Source organism: Crocodylus porosus, unplaced genomic scaffold (genome assembly GCF_001723895.1).
Source record: "Crocodylus porosus isolate Cpor-Errol unplaced genomic scaffold, CroPor_comp1, whole genome shotgun sequence".
In the NCBI taxonomy this organism is placed as follows: Eukaryota; Metazoa; Chordata; order Crocodylia; family Crocodylidae; genus Crocodylus; species Crocodylus porosus.
Genome location: NW_017728906.1, coordinates 188,070,066 through 188,082,915, shown reverse-complemented (window position 1 = coordinate 188,082,915; position 12,850 = coordinate 188,070,066). Strand labels below are relative to the sequence as shown.

Sequence of the window (12,850 nt, the reverse complement as noted above, 5' to 3'; positions counted from 1 at the left end):
TTGCAGACTGACTGAGCACTGCAACTTTATTAGCCACTGGACTTTTTGGTTCAGGATCGAGGAGGTGATGTTGAAAAGGAAAGAAATGACAAGTTTCACATACAAAAAGGAATGAATTTTACTTATGACAACAAAAGATATAGTTTGTATATATAACAGTTAATAAAAACGTTAAACTACTAAACAAACAACATGACAATACAGATTAAAATTGACAGTGATAATAAAACAGATAAAGAAATTAACCAAGAGTTCCCACTTGGTTAGTAACTTATCAATAGTCCCTCGGTTAGAAGATGCACATCAAATTGAATCAGTGAAGTCAGACGTCGCTGGACTGGGCTGCCCGAAGAAGAACCGGTGGAAGTCCCTCAGTCAGGATCTGGTCCTCACTCTCACAGAAAGTAAGAGAGATCCGTGGGGGTATGGGACAGCAATGATCCTTCTGTTCCGTCCTTCCCGAGGGTTACTATGACGTGTGTGCTCTTTTATATTCTAATTATGCAATTTTTTTAGTTATATAGCCATTCATAACGTTACTTTATAGCTGTTATCCTGTGGGGTTAAAAGGTGTTAGAAATCATTATAATAAGTTACTGCCCAAGCTTGGGTTTATCCAATAAGCAAATTGCAACACAGCATCTTCAGGTTTGAAATTAACATTACCCCGCCTAAATCCAGCCCCTTCAGAACTCTCTGACTATGCTTTTGTGAGAGGTTCTTTCTTGAAATATACTGGATAAGCTAGGCAGTTGAATCCAGTTTTTATCATCATCAAGGCTATATTCTGAGTGAGAAAGAACTATTAGGTCTGCTAATTTTACAGCTATAGCTTTGTCTTTGAGGCCTAGTCAGTTCCACAAACAGTTACAAGTTACATTTGCAGGTTACAAAAATACAAGCTTCATATTAGACAGAAGTTCCGAATGCCTCCAAGAAGCACATATTTATTGCTTATTAATTTATTTGGTTCTGGCTATCACACCCCTGTCACCCCCGCAGCTCAGCAATCAGCTGCAGGGGGACCCCAGGTGCCCCTCCAGACCCAGGAGGCACTGGTTGCTGAGCCGGGGGGAGGTCCCCTGTGTGCTTCCTGGTGAACCCGGAAGTGGACCGGAAATGCTTGTGGTCCATTTCTGGGTCTGCTGCTGAGCATGCTGGGGAGCCGCCCACGCTCATGTGGGATGCTCCAACAGCCCCACTATTGCAGCATTCATGAGCTGCCTGGTACCTTGAGATATGTAGAAAAAACATTTAAAGCTGTGTCTACGTCTGAATCGTCGAATCTCTCCAAATTGATTCAGAGGGTTCCTATTTGATTTGGAGCTATTAAAGGGTCTCCTGATTTGATTCAGATTCAGGGATTCAGCCACTGAATTGGGCTGAATCTCTGCCAAATCAAATCAGGGATCAAAGTTTCATACAGCCCTACCAGGAGCCCCTGGCTTTGCTCCTGGGAGGAGAATCAGCTCACCCCAATTGAAGTCCCCCAGCCTTAGTTGTTACTTTGTCAAAGAAGGAGATCAGGTTTGTTTGACACTGTTTGCTTTTCAGAAATCCTTGCTGACAATTTGTGATTATCAGGGATCCTTGTTTTTTCTGATTTAAAAAAAAAAAAATCCCTAATTTCCAGTTTAAAAAAACTAACCCAAAATCTATATTTTTTTCATGATCAAAACAAAACACTGCTAATCATATATCTAGATGATATATATATTATCATCTAGATATATGATTAGCAGTGTTTCATTTTGATAATGAAAAATGTGGATTTTGGATTAATTATTTTAATCCAAAAATTGGGGACTTTTTTTTTTATCAGAGAAAACCGGGATCCTTGGTGATCAGCCAGAAATCTTTCAGGTGCTTATGCATGGCCTTTCTTAGTATATATCCAGTAACTTCCCTGGTCTTAAGGTGAAGGTAACTGGTCTGTAGCTCCCACGGTCCTCCTTCTTCCCCCTTTTTTAAAGAGGGGCACTATATTAGTTCTTTTCCAGGCCTCTGGTACTTGGCCTGTCCCTTCCACAACTTCATGAAGATCATTGCAAAGGGCTCTGAGATCTCCTTTGCCTGTTCCTTCAGGAATATTAATTCTTTAAAAGGTAACAAGATATTCTTAGATAAGTGGTAAAAGCATATAGAAAATTCATTAGATTTAGAAGGAATTTTCTTAATTCATTGTTAGTAACCACGTGATTCCTTTTGTATTATAGAGTCTCCGTAAATTCCGCAGAGCGGTTCTGGTCATCCAAGTCATTCGCAATCTCATTAAAATGTACAGGTAATGTCCGCCTATACCAGAAACTATAGCAAATGAAAACAACCTTCTGCAATTAACATTAACTTTGGTATCAAATTCAATATGGTATCCTTTAATATTTGATTTAGATGTAACCACTCCTGAAAAGATGCTTAGGCAGCAAGGTAAATTCAGTGAGGGAAAATGATGCGATTAATTTGCACATGATAAATAGTTCACTCCTCATACCCGATGGGTCTCCTATCTACCCATCAAAAATTTAGAAACATTTGGAAGAAGGAATGTATTTAGGGAGTTTAGCTTCTGATCTAGCTTCTTGTGAATTGCCTTGGTTTCACAAGTATGGTCATTATTCAGAATTGGTCTATGAACTGCTTGTGCAAACAAATTCAAACTTGTGATTATGCCTATTTATGTGAGTAACCCTTTATTTCTGTTACAATATTGGTCATCTAATCCACATGATGATGTTTTAGCCTTCATGAGCAGGCTCACAGTTCAGCAACACATGTAAATGTATTAAGTGTAAGTGCACAGTGAGATTTAAAATAATGAAACTTAATTATGCACTAAATTGGGGCTTGGGCTTCTTGCGGTAACCTCTAGATACTACTTGGGCTTTTGCCAGAATAAATTTTTGTTACTAAGCAAATACTTGTGACAAAATAAGTCACTTCTGAGTGGGTGTGTCTACACAAGACACTTCATTGTGCCATAGCACAGTTTACTACACAGTAAGCATGTCTGTCTATACATGTGCATGCTTACTGTGCAGTAAACCTCGCTAACCATGAGTACATTTGCTACCTGCAAATGCAAGTAGCAAATTTACTTGTGATTACTTACTGCACAATAGTATTCATGTAGACACCTGACTGGGAGCAAATGTGCTTCTGGCCAGCTGGCCACCAGGGGGTGGGAGATTGCCCCCTGTCCCCAGGAGCTGTCTGCTGCTGGGGCAGGCTCTGCTGCCAGAACCCAAGTGGGGACTATGTCCCCCTTCCCTGGCAGCAGGGAGCTCCAAGCCCCTCACTCTGAGACTGTGGTCAGGGAGTGGGTGCTGGAAGACCCTTACCTCTCAGCCCTGACTTCACCATCATGATTGGATAATAGGGGGCTAGAGCTCCCTGCTACCAGAGATAAGGATCTCCCAGCACCAACTCTGCAACCACAGAGCTGGCACTGGGAGCTCCCTGCTGGTCAGGGCTGGGGAACCTGTTCTCCACTCAGCTCTGTGATCATGGAGCTGGGTGGGGGAACAGGCTCTCCATGCTCTGCCCCGCAATCATGGAGCAGGGCCTAAGAACTATCCTGGTAAGGGCAGATTCCAGCCCCATGCCCAGATTGGGTGATCAAGGCACAGGGCTTGGAAAGAGCTGCAGGGGAGGGGTAGGTCCCAGCCCCCTGCCCTGATCCACTGGTGAGGTAACTAGCAGCAAGCTAGCTGCTAGCTGTCTCGCTGGTGGATCGGGACAGGGGGCTGGGATCTCCCCTCCCCTGCAGCTCTTTCCAAGTTCCCTGCCCCTGACTGGAGCTTGCTGCTGCTGGACTAGGGGGACATTGTCTCTGTCCCAGCAACAGGCAGCTGCCTGGTGGTAGTGTGCAATGTTCCAGCCCCAGCCAGGACACGTCTCCTGGGCAGCTCCCAGGGGGATCTTGGAGCTCCTCCTGGTGGTGGCAGAGATTCATTGCAGGGCCCCAGGAACTGGGAGCAGTTTGCTGCCATTAGCAGCAAATCTACTCCTGCTTCTCTGCACATGTAAACACTCCTGGGCAGGTGTCTACTGGTGAATAAACTGCTCCTGCATCAAATGAACGTGTAGACACATCCAAGAATTAGTTGCTTGCTTTACACTTACCTTATTGTTCTTTTGACTTAAAAAGTTAACTTGGAGTTGCAAGTTTGTTTCCATTAGAAGGAACAATGACATGAGTCAGGCATTGCTTCAGATCAAACCTGTTTACTTATGAAGACCTGTACTGTTTCTCTGAGCACTGTCGAAACAAACAACAGCAGTCAGTTTTCTTGTTCTTGTTTTTTCCAAGTCTCTTTCCTAACAGTTCTTTGCTCCAAGGAGTTTTGTATTTCTACTCCTCATAGCCATTCTCATAACTACTTAATTCTCTTCTGGCTTTTTCCTGGCCATAAGCCTCTGTTATAGCTCATAGCTTCCCAAACAATAGCCCCTGCATTTACCAGACCAGATAGTTTAGCCCTATTCAGCCTCCTGACTGTCTTGGGCAGTAGCTACCACTATTTGCTGCTTTCTCTCTCTTTTTTTAAAGGGGTTTAATTGCTCCTTTCATTTAGTCTGGAAGAAGAATTATAAACACACAAACACACCCATCAGCCTTAGGCAGCTCTATGATTAATGGCAAACATTAATGCCTCTAGCTTAACAATATAAATTATTTAGTGTTCACCTGAAAGCTGATTTGGAAGGGTATATAATAAGGCTGCGTATGTGTGTATATATAGCTCAGAATGCACAATGACAAGACATTGTCAGAAATTTTCCATGGGTAAAAATGCAGTTTCCACAAAAAACATTTTTGAAAAATATTGAATTTTATAGGAAAACTCCAAAATTACTGTTTTGCTTCAGGTTAGTTCTACTTTAGTTAGAATACTCTGTTTTGTTTAATTGATACTGAATGTTTTCATTTCAAACAAAAAATGCATTTGATTTAGTTCAGTTGAGAAATTTAAACTTTTTTGCCTTTATTGATCTGGTGCTGAATAGGAGATGTAGGTTGGAGCACATTTTTAACTACTGGCAAGAATGCCTGAAGGGTTAATAGTTCCCAAAATTGCAGTTCCTAAAGTGTATTTCCTTATGAGTGAGCTCTGTGGTATGACCTGGGAGCTGAACAATTCTGGATCCATTAAAGGAAATGTAGTCTGACCTAGAATGGAGGGCATGGAGCATAACATCAAGCTCTTGAACTATAATTCTCATGAGGCAGGGCACTGGAATAGAAAAATGCACTTTAATACTTGCTCAAAATAAAGCATTTATGGTCAGTTCAGGAAGCTCAGATGAAACATTTCCTTTCCATTCCATCAATGTTTCATTCCAATCAGCAATTTTTCTAAAATTCTTTTTTTCTATGAAAAAAATAAATTTAAACTTTTATATAAGTTTTTGGAACAAAAAAAAGGTAAAATGTCACAAGTTCTCAGAGTGAAATTCTGAATTTTGCTCAGCTTTAACCCTAATACATTTTGCAAATATTTTTTGCTTCTGTGTTGATAGTTTTGTTTGCAAGTTGCATATTGATGTGAAGTGCTGTAAAGTTTGGGAACAACATATGATTCTCAAGTTACAAATTGTTATGCTACATTCCTTAGTTTCTGAGTTCTTTGTGCCAGTGACCATTTTTTTTTTTATTACCGTATTTACCTGAATCCAAGACAGTTCTGAATTTAAGACAACCCCTGCAATAATTAGATTACAGAATGTAATTTTTGGAAGGTCATCTTAAGTTTGCACCCCCAACCACTGCAGCAGGGCAACCAGCAATCAAAGGAAAGCCAAAGGAGAACCAAGTGACCTGAACCTTCTGGTCCTTGTGCACCTCCCTGCCTGTGGTGCCTGTACCTCCTGACTGTCTTTTTCACCACTTGTCCCACGGCCTACTTTCCTGTTGCAGTTCTGTTCTGGCCCAGGGCAGAGAGCACAGAGCACATGCTGCGTGCAGGTGCAAACCAGCCATGAAGAAGCCCCAGAGCCCACCTCAAAGACAATCCCAGAACTGCCCACACTATTGCATGGCCATGGTGGGGCTGGAAGCAATTCATACTCCTTGCTTCCTGTCCTAGCCAGCTGGAACGAGAGCTCTGATGAGAAGGTAAATGGTGGTGATGGTGGCAGAGGGGATGGCAATAGGAAGCAGAGCCTGTGGGCAGACAGGTGTGTGGGGAAGCAGTGGTTGCACCCTTCCTCCCCCTTTCCACTTATACTTGAATGTAAGATGAGGGGCTTTCCCCCATGAGTCTTTCTCCCATTCAACTTGTCCTGGATTTGAGTAAACATGGTAAGTTAAGTTTATGGGCTTCAGGGCCTGTTTAGGTGATCTAGCTGTTAACACAATACAAATAGGCAGACCCTTGACTACTTTAAATAAACATTTATCTGGGGTGATTTAGTCAAGGGTGATCCTGCCTTGAGGAGGGAGTTGAACTGGACCTCCTGAGATCCCTTCCAGCCCTACTACTCTCTGATTCTATGTTAATATTAACAATAATTTTATACTGGTCATCATCCTATGATCCTTCTTTTTCCATCTTTCCAAATATCAGTGTGTGCATATATAGATGCTCACATGTGTATACACATACATGGGTAATTAATAATGTATCCGTATAATAAATAATCCATATGATAATTTGGCCATTTCTCTCTCTCTTATATATATTTAAAAAAAAAAAGTGTTTGCCAGCTTCCAAAGTTCATTTTAGGTCTAGGGATTCCAACAGAAAAGAGTTTGCTAGGATTACCCCTTCAGCCCATATTGACTTTGAGTCTTATGAGATTTCCTGCTAAAGACTACTGAGGTTTTGTGCTAGTTATAGGGAAAAAAGCACGAGTATTAAATCGGAAGAAAAGCAAACTTGAAAAACTAAACATCAAAACTCTCCAAGGAATCTAAGCAACAAGAGACTCAACATTGTTTGGGGCTGAGAAGCTCAAAATTTGATTTTTCTTTAAGACTCTTGTACCCACAAGAGGAAAACTTTAAAAAAAATAATCTTAGTTGTTTTTAAATAGCCATGAAGACATTTCATATTTTTCATCTATACAGATGAGAATTATTATACCCTTAGGCCCTACTTTTAATATAGGTCTATGCACAAACACCTTGCTGAGTTGGGGTCTTCAAAGAGCACACCCTAAACTCTCTTACTGAAGGCTTTCTAGCAGTGGACCTTTAAATATTCAGTGAAACCTTTTGTGGTGCACACTGTGTTCTATATTTTAGAAAACACCAAAAATCCAACACGACAGCAATATATAGATAGGTAGGTAAAACTGGCTCTTGTGGGTATGGCATATTTTCTCACATATCACATGCACCTTATTACTTTCAGAATATTGAATGTAGAAAAAAAGATTTTTTTTTTTTCCAGAATGATGACCACTCAGCCAAAAGTTACTGATAATTAAACAGCAGCTGTGAAGGAGTTAAATCTGATCCCTGCTGCTTGCTCGGCCAGTGAGAAGGGGAAGCCTTTTCAGTAGCCATTATAGCTTAGCATATCCATGTTTCTATTTCAGTAAAGAAAAATCAGCTTCCCTGCTTTAAAAAAGCACCCCAATTTTGGGAGGAAAAGTCCTTGTGGTTTGTGACTAAATACAGTATTTTATAAGATGCTGAGACTTGGCTGTGACTGTATACTTTCTCCATGTTATTTTTCTTGGACTTCCTTTGTGCTTTACTGAACTATCTCCTGCTAGAGTTTGAATTATTATTTAATCCAGATGCATAGTAGATGTTAATAACAAGGAAATTTTACTTTGAACCCTCTTGTGGTCTTCCAGTCCCCTGTTTTCCCCTTCTCCCACTTCCCCCTAGAGGCTACTTTCACTTGGACTGCACTTAGGGCTGTTATTTCTAAGCATGACACCTAAATCTAAACATAGACAAAAATGCCTTGCTATTGCGGTTCCCATTGGCTTCAGGAAAAGGTATGCTGCAAAAGTGCCCCTGAAATTGGTTAACTAAGTGTTAGAACTGGTCAACAAGTGGGCTTTTGCTTCCTTTGGAAAAGTAGATGACAAATAAATTTTCATTTAATTTGTTTTAATGAAAACAAAATGGGCATTTCATGCAAAAAAAAATCAAAGCTCCAAAAATTTAATATCTGGAGGGAGGTGATTGTTGTTTTTCTGCCTCCTTTCCCCCACCCCATCTCACCCCCAGTCCAATTTAAAAAAAAAAAAATTATGCTTTTTGCAAAAAAAAAAAAAAGAGATCCATTTCATTGGAAAAACCAGTTTCTCATTAAAAAAAAGTTTTTTGTTGGAAAAGATTTGACTAGCCCTGCTAACTATGGATATAGAAGCTTAATTTTAGTTGTTTGAGTTTCAAATATTTGGCTTATGTTTTGTTCCTCAGATTCCCAAATCTTATGTCTCTTTCTGCCTACCTCTGTCTGTGTTCTGGTGAGCTGACCAATCAGCTGCACCAATAACTTGGAGAAATCCTGGGCCAGAGTCTGTGCCACCTATTAAATGTCCAAATAGATTTGGGGAAATTTTATTCCACTTTGTTCCACCCTGTTCAAATACTTGAAAATCCATTAGTGCTTCTATTTTTTTAGATGAGGAAGAAGTTGGCTTTAAGATTGAATCACAAAATGCAGTAAGGAGGAATATAACCTGCCCACTTTGGTTTTAACAGTTTTTCAGGGAGGAATCGAATGCCCTTAAGTGCATATGGCCACTTCAGCACCAAACAGGTCAGATAGAATCTGGTCCCCACTTACTTTTCAGGAGAATCCATTTTGGGCTATGGAGATGTAGTTTTCAGGCAAAGACCGATGGTTAGTATAATATGGTACTATACTAATTTTCATGCTGTTCAGAGACATATTCAAAACCTACTGCTTAGTTTGTTGATTCTTGCTGTCCTTTAAAGCAGGACAATGTTCGGGTAAATCTGTAAGTCTCTATTTTGGGATTTAACTTCTATTTTCTTAATCAAGTCTGTGGAGATTAAATTTAAGAACAATTGATAAGGAACAGCTTTATCCAGCTCTCAATTAGATTTATATGCAAGTCGGTGGGAGCTGAGAGAATAAGGTTTCCCCTTAGGATACTGCTTAATATAAAGCAAGGTGCTGAGATTAATGTGCTCTTCATTATGTTTTAGGGAGATAATTTTGTGTTGGTGTTTATATGGTTGCTGTTGTTTTTGTTCTTATTGCAGGGACTATGCAGCATCTAAAGCTGAATTGCTATCCTTTGCTCAGCTTCAATACACTGGATCCAGCACAGAGACTGAAAACCTCCTCTTTGACTGTGCTTATTTTAAAGCTAAAGCAGAGGTAACTTGCACAATACCTGTGCAATAAAGGCATGGTTAATTGCGTTCTGATAGGTTGGTCCAGCAAATAAGAATCACTTTGTTGATGGAATAGGAAGGCATCCCTGCAACACAGGTTGTTCAGTAGGAAACAAATACTGCTCTTTATTACAAAGTTACTCCAGAGGTCCCTGGAGGAACATGTCCTCAAACAGTGTATATAAGACATAGGGTCATAAAATCAATTGTATCAACCACAAAGTTTGGTGAGCATTATAATTTGCAGGCATGCTGATGTTTGGGTGAACCTTCAGGAAAGCTCTCTAGTTCTGAGCTGGGGTCAAAGAAGAAAAAACAATGCACAGAAAGAAGAGACTAAAGACAGCTAGAGAATGAGAATCACTCAAAATAATTTGACTTGACAAGGTGATGCTACTACTTGTGGAAAACCCTATATTTTGCATAGTTGCCTTGGGATTGGAGAGAAGGTTCTTTTGTTGACTGAGACCTGGTTAAAATATGGGAAGCAAAGAGTAGGTCACTAAATGGTCACTTTTCAGGATGGAGGGAAGACAAGGTGGGGTCCTGCAGGGATATGTGCTGGGCCCAATTTTAGTCACCATTTTCATTGATGACCAGGAAATGGTGGATAGAAAACTGGTCAGATCATCAAGCTCAGAAAGTAGTAACTGATACTGACTGATAACTAGACATTGAGCCATTAAGTGGAGTGCTCCAGGGGCCAGTTTTATTCAATATTTTCATCAGTGATCTGGAAGATGGGATGGAGTGCACCCTCTGGAAGTTTACAGATGACACCAAGCTGGGGGGAATTATCAGATATGCTAGAGGGTAGGACTAGGATTCAGAAAGACCTTGACAGATTGGAGGACTGGGCTGAAAGAAATCTCACCAGGTTTACTAAAGACAATTGAAAAGTGCTGAATTTAGGATGGAACAATCCCATGTACTGCTACAGGCTGGGGACTGACTAGCTAAGCAGCAGCTCTGCAGCAAAGGTCCCAGGGGTTACAGTGGACAATAAGCTGAATATAAGTCTTGGCACACCCTTGTTGCCAAGAAGACTAATGGCATACAGGGGTGTATATTCGGAGCGTTCCCAGCAGATTGAGGGAAATGAATCTTCCCTTCTATTCAGCACTGGTGAGGCCACATCTGGAGTACTGCATCCAGTTTTGGGCACACCACCCCCACTACAGGAAGGATGTGGACAAACTGAAGAGAGTCCAGCAGAGGGCAATGAAAATGGTGAGGGGGCTGGGGCACATGACTTCCGAGGACAGGCTGAGGGAACTGGGCTTATTTAATTTGCAGAAGAAAACACTGAGAGGGGATTTAATAGCAGCTTTCAAGTGCCTGAAGTGCATGGTGCATCTACTTCTTGAATACTGCATACAGAGCTGGTCTCCACATCTCAAAAATGATGTAGTAGAACTGGAAAAGGTACAGAGAAGGGCAGTCAAAGGATCAGAGGCATGGAGCAGTTGCCATACCAAGACAGACTAAAAAGATTAAGACTCTTCAGCTTGGAAAGGTGAAGGCTGATTTTTTATTTATTTTTTTTGCGGGGGGTGGGGAATACAATAGAGGTCTATAAAAACATGAAGCAGGTAGACCAAGTGAATAAGGACCTGTTGTTCACCAAATCCCAGAGTACTGAAACTAGGGAGCACTCACTAAAATTAGTAGGTGCCAGACTTAAAACCAAGAAAAGAAGGTATTTTTTGACTCAATGAGTAGTTAACTTGTAGAATTCATTGTCACAGGAGATGATGGAGGCAAATAGCATAGCCAGGTTCAAAAAGGGACTGCTTAAATTAATGGATGATAGATCAATTAATGACTATTGAACATAATGATTAGAGTTGTTTCCTCTGGCATCTGTAAACCAATAATGGTGGATGCCAGGGAAGGTATTGAATAAGGGATAAATCACTTTAGAGATATCTGGCTCAGTGCTATGACTCTCTATAGCCTCCACTTGCCACTGTCAGAGACAGGATACTGGGTTAGATGGACCTATTGGTCTGACCCAGTATAGTTGTCTTGGACATTTTTACATGTGCCCTGTGGGTGGCTCCAAGAGCTGCTCTAATTAAAGTGCCACAGCATCTTATGTATCAGTGTCCTCATGCTTCAAAATGGTGGCAGGGGGACTTCAACAAAGACAACCCCTCCCCCCATTTTGAAGTGCAGGGATGCTGATGCACAATAGGGCGGTGCAAGGCTTCGGACTGTGCTCTGGATCCAGAGAGGCTTCGGACACTTTTATGTCCAAAGCAACAAGCTCAGATCGAAGTGCTGGCTTCGCTAAGCTTTCTGAAGTGGTTCAGAGCTTCCGAAGTGCTTCGGAGATCTGGCCATAGGGTATAATGGGGAAACAATGAAATATCTATAACTTTGTTGATTTTTTTTTTTTCTTGTCTGATTTAGATGGAATTTTCAGGGGTTGTAGCCTCTGCTGGGAGCATGAAGCCTGCCACATTTCAAGAAGATCGGTGCAGGGGTTCAGGGGGAACTGCACCCCACATTCTTGAAAGCAAAACTTGTGTCATATCTATGTTGCAACACATGGGGGTGAAAATGGAAGAGATGGTAGCCCCTGGTGAGGCCACAAAGCCTGCTAAGTTTCAAGAAGATTGGTGCAGGGGTTTAGAGGGAACTGCACCTCAAGCTGCTGACAAGCAAAAGACATGATATACATGGCCCTGTGTATGTTATGGCACAGCGGGCTGAAAACTGTAGGGATAGTAGCCCTTGCTCAGGTCACAAAGTATGCCGAGTTTCAAGGAGATAAGTGCAGGGGTCTGGGGGGAACTGCACCTCAAGCTAGGACAAAAAAAACGTGACATGGGTGACACTGTATGTGTTAAGGCGCAGCAGGGTGAAAGCTGCAGGCATGGCCGCCCCTGCTGCAGCCACGAAACCTGCCAGCTGTCAATGAGATAGGTGCAGGGGTTCTGGGGCCTGGCACCCCTAGCTGCTGACAGGCAGCTTGTGACATGGGTGCTTGTGCAACTGTGTCTGTCTTCGGGCAGGGAGGGGGAACTACTGCAGGCCTGGCTGTTAAGCTACTGTGTTACCAGCTACCAATCAATTATGAATCACTTAGGGACCAGCTCAATACACAGTTGCTAACTAATGTAACCAGTTAATTAGCATCAATTAACACCTACAAAACCACAGACTAAGGAAAGGAAATAATCAATACAAACAATCAACTGCCCAAGACAGAGACAGTCACTTGCATAAGCACCTATGTCACGAGTTTGGTCTGCCAGAAGCCAGAGGTGAAGGGCCCCAGAACCCCTGCACTGATCTCCTTGACAGCTGGCAGGCTTCAGGGCCGCAGCAGGGGCTACCATCCCTGCAGCTTTCATCCTGCTGCACCTTGGGTGATGCTGTGTGTTTTATGTCACGAGTTTTGCTTGTCCACAGCTTGAGGTGCAGTTCTGCCCCCCCCCCAACCTCTGCACCCATCTTCTTGAAACTTAGCAAGCTTCATGCTCCCAGCAGAGGCTACAACCTCTGCAAATT

At 41.9% G+C, this 12,850-nt stretch overlaps 1 protein-coding gene across 1 annotated transcript in view; it reads left to right on the top strand.

The window, feature by feature from the left end:
- Nucleotides 1–12,850, top strand: part of LOC109305552 — a 78,114-nt gene that overhangs the window by 22,121 nt on the left and 43,143 nt on the right. The window contains exons 4-5 of the mRNA XM_019528541.1: nt 2,217–2,284; nt 9,197–9,314. Of these exons, the coding sequence (XP_019384086.1) occupies nt 2,217–2,284; nt 9,197–9,314 (186 nt within the window). The remainder of the gene's footprint in view (nt 1–2,216; nt 2,285–9,196; nt 9,315–12,850) is intronic.